General features: G+C 49.3%; 7 protein-coding genes and 1 non-coding gene across 8 annotated transcripts; 4 read left to right on the top strand and 4 right to left on the bottom strand.

Moving 5' to 3' along the window:
• The first annotated feature begins 352 nt into the window (after positions 1-352).
• Pdw03_tRNA171 lies at positions 353-426 on the top strand. Its single transcript has one exon. It is a non-coding gene; the product is annotated as a tRNA-Asn (tRNA).
• Positions 427-852: 426 nt separating this feature from the next.
• On the bottom strand, positions 853-2,095 carry Pdw03_1675 (GPI anchored protein, putative; the record flags this gene model as incomplete). The annotated part of the gene is made up of 3 exons (XM_014681111.1): positions 853-1,575; positions 1,637-1,855; positions 1,964-2,095. The coding sequence occupies 3 exons, from the start codon at positions 2,093-2,095 to the stop codon at positions 853-855; spliced, it is 1,074 nt and encodes a 357-aa protein (XP_014536597.1).
• A 1,003-nt stretch (positions 2,096-3,098) lies between these two features.
• Positions 3,099-5,321, bottom strand: Pdw03_1674 (Homeobox transcription factor, putative; the record flags this gene model as incomplete). Its single annotated transcript, XM_014681112.2, has 2 exons — positions 3,099-4,931; positions 4,992-5,321. The coding sequence occupies 2 exons, from the start codon at positions 5,319-5,321 to the stop codon at positions 3,099-3,101; spliced, it is 2,163 nt and encodes a 720-aa protein (XP_014536598.2).
• Positions 5,322-10,977: 5,656 nt separating this feature from the next.
• Positions 10,978-11,906, bottom strand: Pdw03_1673 (Glycerol-3-phosphate phosphatase; the record flags this gene model as incomplete). The annotated part of the gene is made up of 4 exons (XM_014681114.1): positions 10,978-11,459; positions 11,538-11,647; positions 11,714-11,735; positions 11,807-11,906. 4 exons carry the CDS (start codon positions 11,904-11,906, stop codon positions 10,978-10,980), a joined length of 714 nt encoding a protein of 237 aa, XP_014536600.1.
• Positions 11,907-12,304: 398 nt separating this feature from the next.
• On the top strand, positions 12,305-14,049 carry Pdw03_1672 (GTP binding protein, putative; the record flags this gene model as incomplete). The annotated part of the gene is made up of 3 exons (XM_014681115.1): positions 12,305-12,326; positions 12,394-12,488; positions 12,550-14,049. 3 exons carry the CDS (start codon positions 12,305-12,307, stop codon positions 14,047-14,049), a joined length of 1,617 nt encoding a protein of 538 aa, XP_014536601.1.
• A 511-nt stretch (positions 14,050-14,560) lies between these two features.
• Pdw03_1671 (CBF/NF-Y family transcription factor, putative) lies at positions 14,561-15,611 on the top strand (the record flags this gene model as incomplete). Its single annotated transcript, XM_014681116.1, has 3 exons — positions 14,561-14,713; positions 14,846-14,979; positions 15,080-15,611. 3 exons carry the CDS (start codon positions 14,561-14,563, stop codon positions 15,609-15,611), a joined length of 819 nt encoding a protein of 272 aa, XP_014536602.1.
• Positions 15,612-16,426: 815 nt separating this feature from the next.
• On the bottom strand, positions 16,427-18,182 carry Pdw03_1670 (SIR2 family histone deacetylase (Hst4), putative; the record flags this gene model as incomplete). The annotated part of the gene is made up of 2 exons (XM_014681117.1): positions 16,427-17,787; positions 17,846-18,182. The coding sequence occupies 2 exons, from the start codon at positions 18,180-18,182 to the stop codon at positions 16,427-16,429; spliced, it is 1,698 nt and encodes a 565-aa protein (XP_014536603.1).
• Positions 18,183-19,414: 1,232 nt separating this feature from the next.
• On the top strand, positions 19,415-22,737 carry Pdw03_1669 (Mediator complex, subunit Med16; the record flags this gene model as incomplete). Its single annotated transcript, XM_066099975.1, has 10 exons — positions 19,415-19,545; positions 19,599-19,944; positions 20,022-20,265; positions 20,321-20,784; positions 20,841-21,060; positions 21,116-21,235; positions 21,303-21,413; positions 21,472-21,738; positions 21,799-21,930; positions 21,992-22,737. The coding sequence occupies 10 exons, from the start codon at positions 19,415-19,417 to the stop codon at positions 22,735-22,737; spliced, it is 2,781 nt and encodes a 926-aa protein (XP_065957702.1).
• Positions 22,738-22,944: the final 207 nt, after the last annotated feature.

The following is a 22,944-nucleotide window of genomic DNA, read 5'->3' as shown; positions in this document are numbered from 1 at the left end:
TGAGGTATATCCACGTCTAAAGAAGATGAGAGGGACAATACATGATTTGCACATCCAACAGAAGCGACATAATATGTACATAAAACCACAAAATGAACCAAATCGCAGTGAAATATAGAGAACCTCATGAAGTTCCAAGGTTGTTGTCATTAACGTTTGCAACGAGATTACTAATTTCTAAATTTTTGAAGTGCGTTGTATGGAATCTTCCAGGTTTGTATAGTTCTACTTGGGTATCTAACTTCTCTTCCTATTTACAGCACCTTATTTGAATTGTTCACTGGTAGCCAGCTCAAACCCATTGTGTGGGTCTTCAGAGATAAAGCCAACAACACTAACATGTCACAATCAAGTCTCCGTGGCGCAATTGGTTAGCGCGTCCGACTGTTAATCGGGAGGTTGGAAGTTCAAGCCTTCCCGGGGACGATCCTTTTTGCTTCCCATTTTTTTTTCTTCATTTGATCTTGCTGTGACTCATGGAAAGTTACTATATTACCTTTTCTTTTCGCCGGAGAGGGGGTTTGGTAGGGTAAACACCAATAGAGGTGAAGAGGGAACATCCCGAAAGATATCATAAATAATATCTAGGATCTAGAAGACATTGCAGAAGAATCTTGGATATAACGTCTCAAAAACTATCTTAAGCCACATGGAACAGATCGCCGATCTACGTCAACAACCTTGAAAGGACGAGGTCGCGTAAGTGGCCAATTATTCTTGTATCTTACATGTTCGTCCTTGGTGATATTAAATGTTATCATTAAATGCAAAATTTGAAATGTGCGCCAGGTCTAGGTCTATCCCGTACAAGTAAAACCATCTAATCTACCTAAGTTAGTCTACAAATCACCCTTAAAATCCGGTAGCCAAGGGCGTCGTAACAGGTGCCGCACTGGAAGGACAGACACAAGCCGTAGCCGATGCAACCGGAGGCTCGGTGCAGTGCGGGCTCACCTCCCAAGGCACAGAAGAAGTAATAGGGGCCTTGCCTCCAATCCTCTCGGCCTTGACCAACACCGGAATAACAGCACCGGTGCTCAATCCGAAGGTCCGGTGTCCAATCACCCTCAGAATAGACGAGATTTCACCCGAATGCGACGTAATCGACACAAAGGACTTCTTCTTGGACAAGTTAAAGAAAACTTGTCCCAAGGCCTGGGCACTACGAGCATCCTGTGCATCACTAGTCTCAGCCGTTACGCCATTCCACAGCTCGTCATTCTCGGTGAGCCCCTGCTCAATGGACCAGTGGGGGAACAGGTCATGGATGTAGCTGCGACTGCGGCGGTGGTCGCAGGTGTGGATGCTGATTCCTTCGCGGAAGAGTTCCTTGACGGTCGGCTTGAATTTAGCACTGTGCTCGGGCAGGTCCAGATCCCCAAAAGTTAGGTTGGCGGTTTGGAGAGTGCGTGTCAGTGGGCTGACGTAGTACTGGTCTGGGGTGTGGATTCGTTGTTCGTTTATCTCCTTTTGCCAGAACTCATTTGCTTTCAGCGCTTGGGTCACACCGCCGGGCGTGAGGGCCGCGTCTGCCCAGCTTGCTGTGCCGTTGCCACTGAGTTCGGACCAGTAGCACTGAATGGAGATACTTAGATTAGTCCTAGTGCGAGGCTTAGGTGACAGGCAGGGGACTTACGTTCCACGCTGGTGTTCCATAATAGGTTTGGGCGGCGTTGTGCCACCCTTCCCCATGTCGACCAAGGAACAGAACTTTGTACTCGATGTGCGGAGGGGAATGCTCATTCAGATTGGTGACCTGGTGGTAGAAGCGCTCCCATTGAGTTGGAGACTCGATTTCTCTGTAGTCCTTGTCTGCGGGATATGCGCGGCCGATCAGGCCAAAGTTCTCCGCCGTCTGAACATGTTAGTGGACCCAACTGACTGACCAGTTTAAGACATCGATGTAGAAAGATTTCTTGATGCATAAACATTCTTGTTTCCCCGGGATTTGCACCTCACTTACATAGTCAAATGTAGAGGCATCGGTTGAGTCCTCATCCTGCAGAAAGTAACCTGTGACCGCAGTGTAATTGATGGTCGATGCCTGCGCGACAGCCAGGCCCACAAGGGCTGAACCGAGAGTGGAGAGTCTCATTGAAAACGGAGATACGCGGGTTTCAGTTCCAATGTTTCAACGAACAGTTTCAACGAAGAATTTCAACCAAAAGTTTCGTTTTTTCCCCTTCTCTCTTAAGATCAGATCGACAAACGCATTCCTTTTTATATTCGACACAAAGCTTGGAAGACTATAGCGCACGTGGTAGTAAAGGTACCGGAAGTTCCAGTGGCGCTTTTCCGCGTTCCACGGTTCTGGACACGACAACCTATGGTCGGACGCACGTGCTGGATTCCTCGTTGCACGATGTACCAAGTACAGAGAACGTACTCCACACACTTTGGAATAATATTTGTCCGGAGGACTCGTATGAGCAAGCTAGAAAGGGCGAGCCATAACCATCCGCTGGTTGATCAGTGTTTGGTTATCGGAGATTTATTTACTTCGGGTAAATGTCAAAAATGTAAGAGATCAACTCCTTTTCTGATTGCGAGAAATGAGATGGTATAGATACATAGTAAATGTATGTATCAAGGTAAAGTCAAAATAAGTCGAATGCTGCCAAAGCCATATGCAAACCCAAGTTCAAATCACATCCGCGAAAACCGATTCCAGATCACAGGAATGAAAAAGAGGCCAAAGGCAAAGACAAAATGATCAAAGTTAGAAGGTAAAGTGGGTCTCGAAGTTCCCGTGAGGGAGCTCGTAGAAATTAGAAGGTCTTATCAGACACCAAAAACAACCAAAACAGTCCCAGGCCAATAAACAACATGCATGGAATGCTCCAAATATGTAAAAATCCCGGTAAATACACCCGAATAAAGAAACACGAAAAAAAGTATATAGAAGACGTAAAGTGACAGTACTTCTCCGCACACGGAGGGTTCAGTAGACAACATCTCCCTTATGAGGGAAAGTGTAGGAAAACGAAGGTGGGGAGGCGAAAATTTTGCGAAGTGAACTCGTCCCAGACCAAAAACACCAAAAGTTGTCGCGCATTTTTCATACATCCGTAGTAAGGGAAAGATCTTCAGACCCGTGCTTAGGAAGGGTAGTTACTTGGCGTCGTGTTGTTTGCGAACGTGTAGGCTTTCGGCTTCTGCATCAATGGCAAGTGATGGCCACCAAAGTGGGTATCGTGCTCTGGGAATTCGTGCATCATAAATTCGGTCCGCTTTCTCTCCGCAAGCTCGACAGAGCCAGGAATGTCGGTGTCTTCAATCGAGTAAATCAAAGACGGGGAGCAAGAGACCGATTCCATGCGAAAGACCTGTCCGGTGTGGTCGGTGGTTGTGTTATAACCCACGGGCGAAACGGTAGTTGAATGAGGCACCTGAAGACCAGCCGGGTATTCGGGCGAAGATATGGAAGCAGTATCAGCCCAGCTGCGGGCTGGCATAGGAACCGAATCACACGTGATATATTCAGGGAAGGAAGATACATGAGCCGGTGCCGAAATCGGCGGGGGCACGTTTTGGTACGGGAAAGGGGAGTAAATATTCATTGGCGTAGCAGGGGGTGATGCCATGTTGACCTGCATGGGTTGGGAGGTAGGGAAGTAGTGGGCTGTGGATTGGGCTGACAAGCAGTAGTTGCTTTCCGTGGGGGAGGAAGGCATGAAATGTTGGAGGTCTTGCGGGGTCAAGGGAGTTGGTGGAGCTAGGCTAGTGGTTGAGACCGAGGGTCGCAGCATCTTCTCGGCTTTCTTGATAGACCCAGAATCCGCAAAGGTAAAATTGAGTGGAGATCGCTGAGCAGCCGATGCCTTCCTCACACCAGCATACCGGGAGTTGAGGCTCTGGGTTGACTTGGATTGCCTCATTGAGTTACTGACAACAGAGTTAGGCATACGAGCGGTGGGCGAGAGCGAGGACATCGAGGTCGAGTTCACCAAAGGACGGGTTCCCGAGGTGCCAATGGCAGCGGGGCGAGGACGCTTGCGGCGTGCAGCGAGATCAAGCTCCTTTCCAGGTTCCTTCCAGCAATTCGCCTCCACTCGGTCATCAGACTGAGACAGCTCAGGTTGGGCGGTAGTGCATATTCCGATGCCCTCCAGTGATGCGGTCAGCGCATCAGAAGACTCACGACGTGTGACCGAGATATTTGGTGCTTGAATGGAAATGGGATATTGTATGTTGCCGTAGACGAGACTGTCGTGTCGTGATTCCCTTTCCTCAGACCACTCTTCCCCGTGAGGGGGCAGGTGATTAGAATAGACGTCTAAGTTATGCTGCACAGAGTGAGAAGGGTTCAACATCTCTGCCATTGATTGGTGGCAAGTGGAATATGAGGTCTGCTCTGTAGTGCTGTATCCCACATTCTGATTGTGCTCGCCGGATCCCCAAGAAGCTGGTTCCTCCTTGATACTAGACCAACCCGAAAAAGAAGAGCTTATGTTGGCAAGATTTCCATGAGCATCCGCAGTAGTGGCCGATTTTGGTGGTGGCATTGAGCAAGGGGACACTGCCTCTTCTTCTTCGTCTTCTTCGGGAACCGACTCGTCCTTACTCCGGGGGTTGATCCGGCGACCGAATCGGTCCCGAGCAGCACAAGCAGCACTCAGCGCCCTCTGCAAAGATGCAAAAGTTGCTTCTCTTGCCGACTCGCTCTTTGTTTTGTGGTGCTTGGAACGACTGGATGTGGAATCTGTCTTGGCATGGCCACTGGATGTGGTGGAAGGTGTTTGCTTAGGAGTAGCGGATCTCTCTGATTCCTCATTGGCAATTGATCCTTTTCGAGATCCAGAAAATTGGTCCAAGGTCTCTGATTTCCGGCGAGCAGCCTCCTCCGCCTCCGCCTTAGCCTTCGTCATCTTTTCAAATTCCTCCTGGCGTTTCTGTTGCTTGGCCTTAGCGCGACGGTTTTGAAACCAATTCTGTTCACTCGGTTAGCCCTCTGGTTTTACAACAAGGTTCTAGCCTCTAGTTTTACGTACTGCAACGCGAGGCAGGCTCAAATTTGTCTGAGCCGCCAATTGACGCTTGACGTTGCTGCTTGGTTTCGGATGAGCCTGGAATTGGGCCTCCAAGGTTTCAACTTGTTCCTTGGTCAACCGTGGCCGCGACAGATTTTCTGTATATTCGTCGTAGTCCATAATCGGTTGGTGGTAATAGTCAATCATCTCCATTGGCGGGTGTGGGTACATATAGCCGTCAATAGGGTGCATCATCGGAGGAGGGACCATGGACGGGTCATATGCCATATGTTGGTCCATTGGGATGGCCTGGTGACCCTGATAGTTCCATGAGGGGTGGATATAACTCATGGCGGTCTGAAGAGGAAAGTAGGGAGTTATAGGAGAGAGAAAGTTGTGGAGAGGCGCGAGAGAGATATAGAGAGACGGGAATGGAGATGCTGCACAAGAGAGTGGCAGCTTCGAGGAGCAAAGTCTATATCATGAAATAGATTTGGTTTGGTCAGCCTATGGCGATGGAGACAGGGACCTTGTAAATGTAAAGAGTGGCAGTACGGGCAGTCCGTGATTCAAGAAAAAGAAATAAGCAGTTGTAGCTTGTGATAATGGTCGATATTAAGGAGAGACTCGGGAATTAGGGACCCAAAAGAGTGTGCATGGAAAAATAAACCAAGAAAAAAGCAAAGAAAGAGCTCAAGGAACGTAAAGGAAAGACTGTGGGAAGAAAAGATGAAGAGAAAGAAGGATGGAGTTTGGAGGCGCTGGGAAGATCGGGGGTGACGGCTGGTAAAGCACCGTACAGAGCTGCCGAAGAATTTGGTATGATTGGGTGATTGGTGGGTATTGTCCAGTAACGGGTGGTAATCAGATGAAACTTGTAAAAGGTCTGTGCCTGTAATGGCTTCTGTACTGTGAGTACCGGGATTGCGGGTACCTGTACGGAGTACTTCAAGTAAAATTAAATAAATAAAAATTGCAACGGGAAAAGCAATTCAGATCTGGGATCGTCTTCCTCTCTCCCACCAACGGAGTAACAATCCATTGATGCGAAGAAAATCCACACAAATTGAAGGCTGAACTACCCCCACCGTATTTCATCCTTTTTTAGCCCGTGGAGTCGCGCTACCGCCCGCTCGGTAGGGGGTGGCGGCCTAACTCTTGCATCAGAGTCACATTTGACTTGATTTGAATATTCTTTATTTTTATTCTTATTTGCGATATGTCCTTTATCATTGGGCTTTTTTTTGGTTTTCTTTTCAGAATAGAGTTGGCCCAGAACAAAATTCCGATCCCGTCCAGACTCCCCTCGTGAACCCATTCTAACATGGATGTATGACGGATTTCATAGAGGCCTATTTGACTGATTCGGATTTCTCGTAAATGCTCGGTGGGAAATACCGGTCTAAATTTCCCTACACCTGCTATAGAATTGGAGGAAATCATGATGTGATACACATCGATAGTAAGCTTCGGAGTAAACAAAGGTGAGCCAGGGTTCAAGTGCGGAGAGCCGAATTTGGGTCGGATCCATGGATGTCTCCCGCGGTAATTTAATATATACGAAATGATACACACACTGTATTGTTTCCTTGTTGTTTGGGGACCACTGTCTTGGTATTCCACGAATTTCACAAACCCAAAAAAAAATTAAACGCAGATAATCCCAGTTCCTGCATTAGCGTCATGTCTGATCCCAGGAGGTGCCCATCGCTGCAGAGAAACTTATGTCCACCATAGAAGAAATTAATTTAGAGAGAAAAATCGGTGGATCTGCTAGCAAGCACCTAATTTTTGAGCCATATTCTATGCTGTGCAAAGGACCGAATACATATGTTTGTAGCCTGTAGTTACTAGTTATACAAAAGACATTATAAAGCTGTACATATCGGTGCAGAGTATAGAGTACGGAGTACTCTGTACCGTGATCGAACTTGAATAATCAATCTGCTTTGGGTAGCAGTCACATTTCTTTTCCTAAACATCCCGGTCGAGCCTCTCAAGAGTTCATCGTTTCGGGGTGATCGGGGTGACTGGGGACCGGTGCTCTGGGTCAGACGATCGAGCGCAGTCACTCGGTGCAGCAATACGGCTCTGTGATTCGAGGAATGCCACGATTATGGAGAATGATGATGTCTACGCCGTACTCCATGTTCAAAGGTACTTTGTACAATACTCCGTAGACTATTGACTCCTGAAGCAACTGGGTATCACATCTGTAACTGTGTCTGACCAGGTTCCACTTTCCGCTAGCACAAATCGATGCTAGTGCGGGCGCATGGCAGCGGCCAAGACAAACTAAACATCAATAGTCGACAGATCCCCCGTCGATCACTCAAGGATCTGCAGAGCTTTTTTCTTTGTCTCTTTCTTTGGATGTGGCGCTCCTCACTCTGGGCAGATTTTGTGCCCCCCCCCCCTGTTATTCGGCTCCTTCCAGACCCCAACCATGTTTTTAGTGTGTGTGACACCATCTTGCCTTTTCCCGGGGCTCTGGTAGAACCCTTCTCGACAAGCGCTAAACGTCTTGAAATAAGTCGTTCCATGCACGCCAGTCACGAGGGTTGCAGCCAGCTTTGTCCACCCCCTTAACATGCACATGGGCTCAAAGATGATCACAGCCCGGGCATCCGGAGACTACTGCCCATGATGCGATGGTCCTTTTTTGGGTCTCAACTTCTTTTCATCTCACGCTCAATTTGGTAGCTGGACAGCTACAGTTTATATGTCCCATAGCACGGAGCATTATGGGACATCTCAGGATGTTTCGCTTTGGCTGTTCAGAGCAATTGACAGCAAAACATTCAAGACCTTTGAGCGACGAATCTCAAACCAGTCCGAGAGACCCCCGTACGCCTGCCTTCTCTCCATGATACGATCGCCTACAGAATGGGGAGCCCAAACTCTGACGTTGGCACATGAATAGTGACTTACGGAGAGAACAAGGCAACAGTGAACCGGTCTAGCGGAACCTCTGCTCGAGCTGGAAGCCACAAGAGCACCCCTCGTCCCCAATTAAATGATCTGCCCCCTTGACTGCTCTATTTGGTAGCAAGGTCTGACCCTAAAGCCTCCAACGCTATAGTGATTCAAGGTTGATCATGCTTGGTGAGCCAATCATGTAGACCAAAAGACCGTGGTGAGTGAGGAGGGATCAATCCGGAAAAAATTCCGTAGCAAAGACTTTGTCTGAGACTATGTTGAATTAGTAGCCCCACGGACTGGGTAGATCATATGAGAGTACTCGTACACAACATGGCTCTTGGATTCCCTCAAACTTTGTCTCGCGGTGTGCCATTTTTTTTGGCTCTTTGGAAGTAATGCTGTGATAGATGTGGTTGTGACGGTGTTTAAAAACCTAGGTTTCCCATTCAAGCTTCATGTGCACCAGGGCGAGCATCAGTGTCCTCACATCACACTTGATGAGACCTCCGATGGTCTCATGACTCTTCCCTTTGAGCGATTAAGCTCATCTTCATCTTGGCACGTCCTGCCCCACCCACCCACGGACAAAATGGTCTCATGCTCCTAATGGCGAGAACAGTTCGGAGTACACCATACACAGATCCGAGCAGCGTGGATACGGACCAGTTTAATACTACTTCAGTCTGGCCAATAATCCCCGATTTTTGATATTTTCTGCGCCTTCAACTGCCGCAGTGATGTACGAAGTACGGAGCACAAGGTACTATGAAGCCCATTCTCGTACTTTGGTACCTATTTAGGCTGTTACACACAGATCAACTTAGTCGGGGGATCTGCCATGACGACCCCTGGGTCGATCCTTAACGTATTTTTCGCACGGATCCCTCCGCCCCATCCGACTATTTATTGGATCTCATGTGAACCGTTGCGCCGGAAATACAATCCCAATTATCGAACCTTACAACAACCACATAGTGCCCGAGTGTATAAACATGAAAGAGGATCGAGAATGGGGCACAAATCCCCGGGAATACCTGAGAGCATGATCGACAGTGTGGCAGCAAAATTTGACATCCCTCGGGTGTATCAAATCTTTATAGGTGGGGTTTCAATTGGAGATCCTCTGATTAAGATATCAAACCCCTATCCATAGCCATGCATGGCTTAGTGATTTTCATGACTAGTTAACAGGGCATTTAAGGGACCCGGAGCATTTCGGTGGCCAGAAGCCAGAAGCCAGGTGGCAGAGCTGTGAAGATCTGTCAATGTGATGGATCCCCATGGCCGTTCTTAGAACTTCTTTGTGGCGCTGATAAAAGGTCTGTGGCGGTGCGCAATTATATCGAGCGTCCTGCATGTGGATAACTTTGGGATTTTGTATTTGTCACATTCATGGGGCTAGTGCTCGAGCTTGCAGAATGGTCTGCGCAACTAAAACATAGCCACAGAAGAACAATCTGTAACATGATTGGTCGCCCCCTTCAACCCAGTGCATCCCTAATTTGGTTCAGATCGAAATTCGGGAATTGCATGAGAACAGTGATGAGATTGCATTTGCCCCTCATCCGTCATCATTCATCTTCATACAGACTACGGAGTACAACTTCATAGGTTCACGAGCGACTGCTCCAATTGAAAAAAAAAGCTCTCCTACATCGCTTTTCTTGGTCCAGTCAATTTTGATGATATTCAGGAGTCTGCATTCGAACATCACCTCAATCCCGACCCATGCGCTGGATGCAGCCTAGCCCCCTTGCATGCTATTCTCACCGGCTGAGTGGCCTTCCTCGGCGCCATTGGAGAGAAGCTCTGCTCTCGCCCCAAGCTCCCCCTATTAGGTAGGATGTGCCTATCCCCAAATCACTTAGCCCACCAATGGCATCCGCGCAATGCGTTTGTTTCAAAAATGCCGAGAGAAAAAAGCATCCACATTCTCGTGAGCATCCAAATCCTTCCCCGAAACAGTTGGCTGCAGCTGCAGAGATTTCTGCAGCTGCAGCCAGAACGCCAAGCCCCAACAAGAGCAGATCTGGCATCGTTTTCCAAATCTGAAGTCATCCTCCTCGGGGATGCATTTCCCTGCTCACGGCCTGGTTCCACATCAACCCAGGCCTCAAGCGTGCATGAACGGTAGTTCGCGGCCCTCCCTGCCCGAAGGATTGGATCAGATTTGAGTAGCAGGTGCATTTGCATGCTGCAACGCCCTGCCGAATAAATCTGGCTTTGAGCTGCAAGGATTGCTTTGCTGCATACCGACAAAGGGTGTAAGTGACACACTCCATGGTGGTCTAGGGCCTCTAGTTACTGTGTCAACAGCTGTACAGCTTGATCCTTGCCGCCGAATCATCTAGACGTGTCACCATCCTTATTATGGGATGTGTCGGCTGTCATCAACCGGATCCATAATCCGTTCCCCGTACTGCAATAATAGCACCGCCAACAGATGTGTAAGGCTAAGGTAAATTCCATACTAGCTTCAAGGTAGCTACACATGGTGGGTTGTGTGTGGAACTCGTGCATTCGTACTTTCTATCTTGCATCTTGCACCTTGCCTGGCTTGATTACATCCCCGCCCGGGGAACCACCTGAGCTACTTCAAGGCTTTGTGTTTTTTTTTCATCTCAAAATATGCAGAGCCTAGTGCTTGGACAAGGTACAGCTCTTCCCAGAAGGCCCAACGGCATCAGAACAAATTACATACACAGCCTAAGACAGTAACCAAATAAACGAAGCGGATTCCCTCTCTAGGTAGAAACCAGGTACTCTTTTTCAACACCACCGGTTGTAGTCATCGTCTTCCAGGGAAATACGAACAAACGGTGTACACTGGCCGGTTTAAAATTTCTCTGGCTCGACTGACTTCCGTGTCAAACTCAACAAATCCAAGGTTGTCAATTAAGTCCAAATGCATGTGTGTATGTATGTACCAATCTAACCTGTATGTAGCGCACTTTAATTTAAAAAAACCATGAGACCTTAAGGCTGTGTATCAAAGTCGGGGAACCTTGTTGCGCAGCTGCGAAGGTAACAGTACATCCCTGCCCATGCAGCAGCGAATCGGCGAAACCGAGATGGTTACGACCATCTATTGATATGCGTTCCTGATCTCGATCTGCACTTGGCCATCAACAACTGCCTTAACTGAAATGCTCGTCAAATCTTCCACAATCCAATCCGCGCCAGCCTCCTGAAGCTTCTGCAGCGAGTGTGTCGTCTTCAACGCAATCACTTTGAACCCAGCAGCCTTACCAGCCTGGATACCAGAAGGTGCATCCTCGAGTACGACAATCGAAGTTGACTCTTCAATGCCAAGCTGCTTCCGGCCTAACAGGTAGCAGCGCGGGTCCGGCTTGCCGAGCGGCACGTCCATTGCTGTCACCAGGTTCTTAGGGCGTGGGAGTCCGAGTACTTCCAGCCAGCCGTCGACTAGAGGACGCGTGCCGGATGTCACAACACCCCATCTTGCCCCGGAGGTCTCGAGGGCTGCAAGGAGGTCGCGGCCACCGGGGATTTCGACGGCGTCGGACCCATATTCTTTTGGGATGCGGCCTTCAATTTCATTGACATCTGTGGTAGTATTGTCAGTTTTTGGCCTATGGTTATGTTGGAAGAAGGCGGCCGGTTCGGGGGGGCCGGTAGACTTACAGTCCCAGTTGGCCTTGGTTTGATCGTACAGGCCCATTACATCGATGCTGCGGCGGCCATGCGAGGTTGCGAGGATAGTCTTGGGGTCAACACCGAGCTCCTCGCCAATTCTGAAACGAAATTTACATTAGAGATTCTGATCGCGGAGGTCTTGTTACGGTGGGTATGTGACTCACGCGTGCCAGTGTTTCACAATGGCTATTTAGTACCGGATAGTTAGCATTGGTTTCAATTGATCCTAGGAAGGCTCAACTCGAGGGGTTAGTTACCATCAGTCGAGTCCACAATTGTGCCATCAAAGTCAGAAAGAAGACCATCAAACGTGTGGATCTGCGCAGGCGCGGAGAATGATCCTGTTGTTAAGGACATGGTGGGGGATCGAAGGTGCGGGGATAGTTGATGCGAAGGGCAATGGTGGTCGACAGATAAGCCGATGTTTAGTGAAAGACAAGAGATATGTTAGCAATTTTTCCTGATTATCAACAGTAAAAGAAACAAGAACTTGAAGAGAAAGATAAAAGAGGCTATGGCGTTATCTAATATATTTATAGCTTGTACCCGGTGCATCCACAGAGTCGGGTACGTACTTACCTATTTAGGCAGCTGTTCCGCAAGCTTAGTCATGTTACAATTCCGGAGATCGGTCTAACTGATAATCCGCTTATCGCCTGGGAAATCTTGGCACTCAACTTTTTCTACTCCGTTGCGGACAGACTTTGAGGGTTTGCTGTGCACATTACTGTGGCTATCAAATACGTGCATTCAAAATGGTTACTAAGAGCGGTTTCGGTATGACATTTTTTTTCACCCCTCGCTCATGCAGTCAGTCATGCGGTGCACTTCTAACGGTCTATAGGCAAGACTTCCAAGCGGGTTCCTGTCCGCCTGAGGCACAAGATTGAAAAGTCTGCAGTTCAGAAGCAAAGAAAGCAAAAGAAGCTCGCAAAGAAGGTATTGCAGACAATATTTATATAACAGTTCTGATCGAAGATTCTGACACTTTTCTCTGCAGAACCCTGAATGGCGGTCCAAGCTTAAGAAGGACCCCGGCATTCCCAATCTCTTCCCCAACAAGGACAAGCTTCTCCATGACATCGAAGAGCGGAAGCGCATGAAGGCCGAGGAGCAACAGCGCATTCGGGAGGAGGCACGAACCCGCAAGGCTGAAGGCCTGCCCGCCAAGACTGGCACCGAGGCTGTCGACATCGACGAGAACGACATTATGGATGATGATATGGATGCCGAGGGTAGTGATTCCAACCCCATGGCTGCTCTTCTTGCCTCAGCACGTGCCCGTGCTTTAGAATACGACGATAATCAAAGTGACGACGAAGACATGGAGGAAGATGAAGATGACGACGATGAGATGGACGAGGACGATGAGGAGGGCGGCGCAACTATTGACGAGTCTGCCCCGCCATTGGTCAACTCAAAGTCTTACTCAAAGGAGAGCTCACGACGCCAATTTGACAAGGTGTTCAAACAGGTCACTGACAACGCCGATGTCGTGCTATACGTGCTCGATGCCCGCGACCCCGAGGGCACCCGCTCTAAGGAAATTGAACGCGAGATCATGATGGCAGATGGTGGCAACAAGCGGTTGATTCTCATTTTGAACAAGATCGATCTGGTTCCGCCCCCAGTGCTCAAGGCATGGTTACTCCATCTGCGCCGCTCCTTCCCTACTCTCCCCCTTAAGGCATCAAGCGGCGCTGCCAACGCACACAGCTTCGACCACAAGCAGTTGACGGTCAAGGGTACTTCGGATACGCTCTTCCGTGCCCTCAAGTCGTACGCCGGCGCCAAGCAGTTGAAGCGCGCCATCTCTGTCGGTGTCATTGGATACCCCAATGTCGGCAAGTCGTCCGTCATCAACGCACTGACCGCACGTCTGAACAAGGGCTCCAGCAACGCATGCCCGACGGGCGCCGAGGCTGGCGTCACCACTAGCCTGCGCCAGGTCAAGCTGGACAGCAAGCTCAAGCTGATTGACTCGCCTGGAATCGTCTTTCCCAACTCCGGTGACAAGTCTAGCAAGAAGAATAAGAAGCAGGAAGACCAAGCGCGTCTTATTCTCCTTAACGCCGTTCCGCCCAAGCAGATCGAGGATCCAATCCCCGCAGTCAACCTCCTGATGAAGCGTCTATCTTCGTCGGAGACCCTCCTCTCCAAGATGCTTGAGCTGTACGGTATCACTGCCCTCTTCCCCAGCAATGGCGACAAGACCACCGACTTCTTGGTCCAGGTGGCCCGTAAGCGTGGCCGTCTCGGAAAGCGCGGTGTCCCTAACATCGAGAGTGCTGCCATGACTGTTATCAACGACTGGAGAGACGGACGCATCCAAGGCTGGGCCAATGCGCCCGTGCTGCCCGTTGTCTCGGCGGATGCTCCTGCCAGCGATAGTCAGCCTGGCGTTGACACCACAAAGGTCGTCACCGAGTGGGCCAAGGAGTTCAGTATCGAGGGTCTCTGGGGCAACGGACAAGGTGATGATGAGGAGATGGCCGAGTAGGGCTGGTCTTCTTGCTCGTGTTATGAACTCATTATCTCATTTGATTCTATCTTTCTGGATACCAAAAAGTGGGCGTTTTTTGTTGGCATTCCATCCTTCCCTAGTTGATCTCCATTTTAGTGGTATAAAATAGTAGCAAAAATCACTTCTTGCCAAACAAACCAGTCGAAACAGTAGATTGTAGTGCATGTTAAATATATAGTAAATATGAAGATGGAAAATATTGACCTAGAGCAAGCACTCCGTAGACATCACCGCCAAGCCCCCACACTCACGCATTGAGAACAACGCGTTGGCGCGCGTCTTTCTTGCCACTTTCGAACGTCGTCCCATCTCCACAGCCCATGTCCACAGGTCAACCCCCGATTGCAAACCACAGAGCCTTTTGTAGAGAGAAACAATCAGGCCTTGACTCGATTCAATATCCAAGGGGGGCCCGAATTGTCAACCCCCCGATCCCTTGAACCGCGCAATCAGCACCAAGGCACCTATCCGCTGCAAGCCTACAAAAATGCCACCTCGCAAATCCACGTCTTCAGTGACGCCCGCTGATCTTGATGACTCCCTGCTTCAGCAGTCGTCTCCAGCACCGCAAACCGACAAGCCCGTCTTTGCGACGGAGCAGCAGCTGAAGGCTCGGGCTGAGGCAGGCGCGAGTGTCGAGGTAAGACAAAGCCAGAGGCATGAACATGTATTGCGTGTTGCAGGATGATATCACATTCAATTGACTCCTCCAAATACGGCATGTGGAAAAGATAAGCAGACCAGGCTAACGCGATTTTCCGGTAACTTGTAGGACTATCTCCTGCCACGCTCATTGACGATTCGTCTCGCCAAGTCGGTTCTCCCGCCGAATACGACGATCCAGAAGGACGCTGTGTTGGCTATGCAGAAGGCTGCTACGGTGTTTGTTTCCTATCTGTCTTCACAGTATGTTTTCCCTCCAATTTAAAGCATGAGATGGTAAATCTCGATTTTTCTACTCTATTCCTTGGTATGATAGGTCGAACTAACCCGGACAAACTCACAGCGCCAACGACGCAACTCTCAAACGCACTATCGCTCCATCAGACGTCTTCAATGCTCTCTCCGAGCTGGAACTCGACTCTTTCCGCGGCCGGCTTGAACAAGAACTCGAGGCATACACGGAAATTAAAGCCGGGAAGCGCAAGCCGAAGAAGGTTGATGAGAATGGCTCGACGCAGGATGCTTTAGGCGAGGACGCGACTCAGGGCGACGGTGATGTAGAGATGCTTGATAATCCTGCGAAAAGAATGAAGCGAGACGCAGACGTGGAAGTAGCTGTTGCTCTGCCCGCTGGGGATGATGGGGATGAGACTCAAGAGGAAGAAGCCGAAGAAGAGGAAGAAGAGGATGAGAGTGAGGACGATGAAGAGGAGGAGGAGGATCGTGCTCCGCGTGAGGATAACCTTGAGCATGTGGAGGACTTGGACCGTGAGCCTGGTGTGAGAAGAGGGCCTTATGATCCCGATGCTGAGGAGACGGATGAAGATGAGGATGGGCCTGGTAGTCAATTGCGGGATGATCTTGGATTGGGCTAATTATCTAAGCCATGTTAGAGGGGTTTACATGTGGGTGAGCTAAAGACGACTCGTCTTGAATGACATTGGGAGAGGTTGACTGGCAAAAGAAAAGAATGTTTCTGCTGTACTATACACATAATGACGAATGGATTTTATGCTGTGCTCTGTTAGTATAGATTTGAATACAGTTGAGGACGGTAGGTTAATAGTTCAAGTCTTAAGAGATATTATAATCCCTCAACCTGCACTAGTTGCGGAGCCCGAAGTTCGAATAAACATCTTATAAATGCCAACACCCTACTACACTAAGTATTACAAGAATGAGAGAAAGATACTCATTATAATCCCCGAAGAGAAATGAGATAGGTATTAAACGGGACAGCGCCTAACAAACCGAATAAGGTGGAACTCAAGTCAGGAACACCTTATTTAGATAACCCACATTTGAGCACCCATGCAGATGGGCAAGAACGAGAATGAGAACAGAAGGATGACTGGAACCAGGAAACCCCATCGCGCTGGAATGAGCCAGCTTCTTGCCCGAGAAAACGCCCGACCCATGCGAGAAACTGTGGTCTATCAATGGTATCTTTCGACAAAGAGGAAAGCAGCAATCATCAACCCAAAGCAAGCGCAGGTGATACAAGTAAGAATACAGGCCACGAAGAGGAAGTATGTAAACAAATGGGATAGGAGAGCACTGGAGGTAGCACTGAAAAGATCAATGAAAAAGAAAATAACACCAAGGACGCCATTTGGAACCATGCATCACGTCATACACTTGCAGCCGACATATAATTAGATATCAAGACCACGACTGGAACATTCAAAAGTCAGGAGGAAGCCACTGGCGGGGGAAAAGACTCTGTATTAAGCATGTCTGCTTTCTCAGATTGTCCTGTTTTTGGTAGAGGACCATTGTTCCTCGAGGCGCCGGCTGGAACCGGTTGCATAGGTTTGCCGTCTCCGTTTGTAGCGGACTTGCCAGCGGATTGAGAGGTTTTGGTAACGCGGCTGAAAGAGGTAATTTTCTTGACCGGGGCGGCAGACACGCCACGCTTTTTCGCAACAGCAGTTGTTGCGGTCTTCTTGGGACGAGCATTAGGGGCGGGTTTGGTGATAAATTTGGAGATAGGCTTGCGAGTAGCAGACTTTCCGTTCTTGATAATATCTTCGATGGATCGGCCATTGCTTGCTGGGTTTTCGAGCTTGATTTTCGTAGCTTTCGTGGTCAACTTTTTCGCCGGCTTCTCGTCATGACTGGACGAAGGTGTGGCGAGACCAGTCTCTGCACGAGGTCTCTTTTTGGGCGTGACAACGACGGAAACGTCATTGGAATTGAAGTTGTGGAGAATGGGCTCAGGTGAGGATTCGTAAACGCACGGGGTGATATCCTCTGACTCCCATGATTTCAGGTTCACCTCGCGTGCAACTTCATCGCATGACCCCTTGATAATCAAGTCAAAGCAGTTGTCAAATTCTTTGCCGCTTGGTGGTTCGTTGTTAATGAACATCGTGACACCATCCTTGCGACTGCGGATCATTGTGCATAAGCTTTTGACGAGCCGCCGGACGCCAGGAATTTTCAAACTGGTACCGGCGACAATCAGGACGCGAGGCCGGGACTTGATGTCGGCGTTCATCACGGAGGTGATTGCCTCTTCGTCGGGGTTGTGCTCGTTGTAGAGGACGATGCGCGGACGCATGCGGCCAATCCCGTGACTCCGTTGACCGCCGATTTGGCGAACTTTATCGTGCACAGTACATTCCTCGCAAGCGGGCGGGTCGGCTTCCATGAACATATCGGGTTTGAAGTTGTCAAGGTAGCGACACTTCTGGCATACCATCTTCTCAATGCTGCCGTGCAGTTGAATAGTGACCGGCCAACTACCCTTGACATTAAGCGGCACCTCAGTTGCCAGTGGCCCCATGGAGGTTTCAATGCCATCGATATTCTGGGTGTAAAGTCGCTTCAAGCGAGACTCGATACCCAATCGGGCGAGCATTTTGTGGAAGGCGGTGGGCTTGATGTTCGCAACTTCTTCCGACAGCGACCGGACCATTTCATGGAACGGGGCCGTTAATGCGTCATCCTGATAGACGGCAGCATCGAAGAGAAGCTTGCCGGAAGCTTTCAAGTTGTGCTTTTTCTGTAATGATTTAAAAAGACCGTCTGTGGAGCGGAAGTCCGGGACTATGTGTAGAGTTAAGAGTTGGTTCGAATGCGGCAGAATCCCAAAGCAGAAACTTACTACCCGCAGCCGTGGAAATGCCAGCGCCAGCGATGACGACAATGTCTTTTTGATGACGCAGAGTTTGAACAAGCAAATAATGTTGATCACTTTGTTCATAGAGAGACCTGGATAGATCGAGATATTGAGTGGTCCGTTCCTTTGGTAGGGGGTTGCGTCTCCTCTTTGCGGGACGGGCTTGGCGTGCAGAAACCTCAGCAGGCTCAGCTCCCTCTTGGGATGAAGGCGTTGGGTACCGCTCTGCTGGCTCTGGTGATGACTGCGCTACTAATGTTGGTGATGGGGGCACGGAGCTCAATTCCGAATCGGATGAAAAATCTAAATTAAGATCCACCATGATTGTGTGGGAGTTGCAAATGGGCTGAAAGGTGTAACGTTGGAGGATGTTCACCCCCAGGGGGAATTGGGGCGAAAAGAACCGGGCGGTATCTTCAAATTGCTCAGAGACCGTAGAAAACCTCCAAAAGAGTTATCACATGTGTCTGGACATTAAAGATCAATAAAGATCAATGACGGTTAAGAGCTTGGGAGACAGAGGGGAGAAAGGGTAGAAGAGAGTAGGAGATAGTTGGAGGTAGAAAGTCCACAGATTGTAGGAAGTTGACGATGAGGTCAGCGTTGAGGAGGGGGAAGGGCATGAAACTCGTGCACTTCAGGGCACTATGGGCCGGAGAAAAGTGAATTAAAAAAAAAAAGGGCGACCCGCAGCAAAAATACCCTTTGTTTTGGCTGAAGGTATGGGTTTTTCCGTAGGAATGTGGTTGAACTGGAGAGAAGTAAATTGATTTGACCGAACCGAATGACCAGGAAGGGTGGGACTCGATGTTGTTTTGATGCGAACGGTTGTGGGTTCAAGACAGTTACGCATATACTTCGGAATAAAAGAGGGAAATAGTCTAGTAGTAGCCACTTTGATGCTCTTAAGACCCCATTGATGGTACTTTGTAGAGGGTTTTTATACTAGCCAATTGCCCTTTCGCACTCTCAATAGGATGTCTCAATTCTCCGTATTGTGATCTTCCTATCGTTCTCTTATTTTTCTCTTATTTTCTTCCTATTTTGCTTTCCAATTTGAAAATTTTTTTTTTTTTTTTCATTTTTCCCATGTTTTGACAGGCCAAAGGCTCAATGGTGATTCGCTCAGGTAGGTAGTGGGTCATTTGGTATTCCTCTGATTGGCCAATTGTCGTTGGCAGGGCTACCCGTCACCTGATCTGTATCACGAGGCCTGACTAAGCATCCCTCCAGGGCTGGGAAATCCACTGGTCCCTGAAGGTCCAGGCGCTGACGGCATAGGAACAGCTGGATTTGGTCTATGGTCCCCCCCCCTCATTTTGAAGTCTGGAATTGCTGCATTGATTGTGACATCCGGTGTTTGGTATTTGTGTCTTCTCGTCGAATATTAGGCGCCGATCTCGGGAATCCCACCACTCCCCCCTTCTTGGCCAAATAATAATAAAGACCATCTGATGTTCAATGGTCCGGGGAACTCTATGAAGCCATGCTGCTGTATTGATTCCCTGATTATCAAACAAAATTGACAAGTGGACAAATATTACGTCCTTGATTATGGAGGACAGTATCAATGTGGATGATCTCTTTGGAGAATCCAACTCCCTGGAGCTGGGCTTGCCGGCCGCCTCTCCAATCAAAGGTCTAGCGCAAGGCCTAGATGAAATGCGTCTATTAGGGTGCTGCCAGTAAGCCTCGAAGAATGCTCCACATCCGCATTCCGGGACTAACAGCCTTCTAGGAAAATCGCCTGGTCTCGGATGGGATGTATTGCGTCTATTTCCCCAGACGGAGTCCGGGTCATTGTCCGCCATCTTCAGTGCCGTCCATCAGATGGCAAATGGGTGCTCGGGGAAGAATCACCTTTGGCTCCAGTATTGGAAGCTCATAATGGCAATCAATTGGCCCACCTATCATGGAATGAGACCGGCTCAGAACTGGCTGTTGTCGACTGTTCTGGTCGCATATCAATATATTCCATATCCATTGCATTGAACAGCATCACAGGGTTGCGTCAAGCCTCCTTTGACTCTGGCGACGACGGTAACCAGGTGGTTGGAATGATGTGGCTGAACTCCCAGCGTTATGTACGTTAGCCTCCCTTACCATTATCCATCAAGATAGATCAGGATAGGAGTGAAATAACTCTAACATGGCAGTATAGGTGCATGCCTTTCATCAAGCGGCCAAGGTGAATGGTAGATGGGCATACTCGCCTTTCCGCCGACGCCCCGTCGGGCCATTTCACCCAGCAAACAAAGGCGCATTGATATGTGTAACCAGAGCCGGCCAGATCAAGCTGATATATCAAAATCCTGATAGCAAATGGGCCGAGTTGCCAGCCGAACTGAAGAACACAGGGTACTCGGACAGACTATTGACGCATGCTTCCATGACCGCAACACAAGGTATTGTCTTTCAGTCAGAGCTCCATTTCCTGCCGTCATTGACGTGTTGAAACAGCTGGGATCCTTCTCTCCACCTATTCTGCTTGTCAGAAAATGTGTCTTTATAGAGTACACATCAGCTGGAACCCATCACAATGGGAGCCGGCGCAGGGAAAACCGCCTGGCCAATTCCCTGTTCCCACCTTTCGGTTAATCCACTGTAAGGTCGACATGCCCAGCAACATATTGAACATCAATCGGGGTGCCGACCACTCCGACCAGTCTCTGCCATTTTTGAACTCAGTGTACTCGTTGACACGACTAGAGATCATGCCGGGACAGTTTGATAGCCCCGCGGGGTCCACCGCCAATCCTTGGATCCTGGCTGTCTTGTCGAAGCCCCTCCATGCCATACATGACTATCCAGAACAGCAAGGTCCACCAAGTGTTATTGTGAGGTGGCATTTGGAGTCTGCATCGCAGCTCCTCCATCCCAAGTTTGACGAGGTGACGTCAAAAAAGAGCAACGCTCAAGCAAAGGTGCGAATTTTTCGGGGTTTGACTGTTGCGGGGAGTTGAGACTGACCTATCCTCAGCCCAGAATGGAACTGCGCAGGCTGGAAGACGTGTATTGCCATAAATATATCGTCTCGGTCGATTTAGTAGAGCATGGGACAGTTTTGGCTGTCAGTCATGACGACAGCTCAATAACATACTATGACACACGGACAATGTCCGTTTTGGACGGCCTTGACAATTCAACCACAGTGACCTGTCTTGCCCAAGCAGGGTTCCACTACCCACTCGAAACGTCAGGTATGTCCGGAACAGATCGATCTTCAGATGCGTGGCTAGAACTGACATGAACCAGGTCTTCACATCGCTTTCTCTCCGAACGCTTGCGTTGCCGTTACGCTGGATATTGATGGAAATATGCAATTGAGAGTGATGGAGCATTCGTTTGGATCTACAGAGGGTCTCTATGATGAGAGTATGTGTTTTTCACATAACCCATCAGGTCACCTGTGTGAGATCACAATACTGACCGAGACATCTAGACAATTTTTCCGCAGCCATCGCGGCCTTGACATTGGCTTTCAGTCGAGGCTGTGGGGTCGATTTCAATACAGATGACATCCTCATGGTTGCGCTCGGGCAGCTATCACCAGGCAAGTGCTCTCAAGAACTCCGTATTGATATCATCAAGTCTGCTGACAACCTCCAAAGAGGCTCAAATCACATTTATTAGCGAGGTGTATCGTGCACTGCCGGTAAATTGCAATTTCACAGCCGAACAGGACAAACTCATGAGCCATCCATACATACCTCGTTGCCTCAGTCTACAAGCGGGACTGGGCTTCAAAGGGAGACTCAAGCGCCGCAACCTCTCATCGGCCGTGCCGTGGGCAAGCCTTCAACTCAGACATGCCTCGGTTCTGTTTGCATATTTCTTCCAGTATAATAAAGGGGGCCAGACTGAATCACATGATCCAGGTAAGTTCGAAGAAAGATGGCAACTCAGTTTTCGTATTCCGACGCTAATTGAAACGTAAGATGTTCTACGCATGGTGTTGGGAAACACCAAATGGACATTAGACTTCTCTCACTTTATTCTAAACGAAATCTTCGACATGGCCGACGACTTCGAAGATGTCTTCAATGACCCGGAAGCATTCACACAGAAACGTAAGGGACCTCTCCATAACAAAACTCAGCTTCAAGCTCACCCATCTTACCACGTTTACAGTGAAGAACTCCTCCTCCCTCCCCCTCCTAATCCTCCTTTCAAGCATGTCGCGCGCCTTCCTCCGCTTCATCTGCCGTGGCCTCCGCGGCGTGCATGCCGGCTACACAAGCGCAAACCCTGCCTCCCTTATAGGTGACTCCCGGATCTACTACACAGAGATCTGCCAAACACTAGAATCATCACCGGTACGAATCGACGTGTACGAGAAGTTCCTGGCAGGAGTCGACTCAGCCGTGAAGCACGCCTACCAAGGCGCAGGCTTCGGCGACGCCGAAAGACCGGGACCGGAAAAGGAACTACTGGTTAATGCGCGCATCCCGCCAGTCCTCACCACAGCCGTGGCCACCCTCCTCCGGCAGACAGTCCCTGCGCTCAAATTAGAAATCAACCGCATGGCGATCTACCTCGGGGATTATAGCTGGCTTGGTTCTGGGAATGACCGACGCACGGCGCTGTACCGTAAGCAGCGTGAGGTCGATATCCTCAAGAAGTGTCCGCTGCGTCCGCCGTTGCCGTTGGGGAACGATGGTCGCGTGGCGCCTCTGAAGAAGCGCAGGTGTGTGCGCTGTTGTGAGGTCTCTGGTGATACTAATCTGCCACGGTCTCTTCTGTCATTCAAGATGATTGCTAAGCTAGGGCTGTTGCGGTCCTGTCTTTGCGGGGGGATGTGGGTTCTCGAGATGGATACTGGTGATCTTGCGGTTACAACTGGGAGTGCGCATGGCAATAGGATTAGCCAGACTTAGGACATCATTCAATGCTGAAATTAGATACTATGGCTCGCATTTTGCCTTTGGCCTGAGGTGGTATGGGGTTGGTTGATCTAGGGCACGAGGGTGTGTTCGGTTTTCTTAATTTCAGGCGTAAATCTGGGGGTGCTGGGGTGCCTTGCGTCTAGATGTGTTTGGTGAACATAACAAGATGTGCCCAATCCGTCATTATTTATGCATTTT

This window comes from Penicillium digitatum, chromosome 5 (genome assembly GCF_016767815.1).
Source record: "Penicillium digitatum chromosome 5, complete sequence".
Classification (NCBI taxonomy): Eukaryota; Fungi; Ascomycota; class Eurotiomycetes; order Eurotiales; family Aspergillaceae; genus Penicillium; species Penicillium digitatum.
The sequence above is the reverse complement of the archived record's forward strand: the minus strand, read 5'-3'. Positions and strand labels throughout refer to the sequence as shown.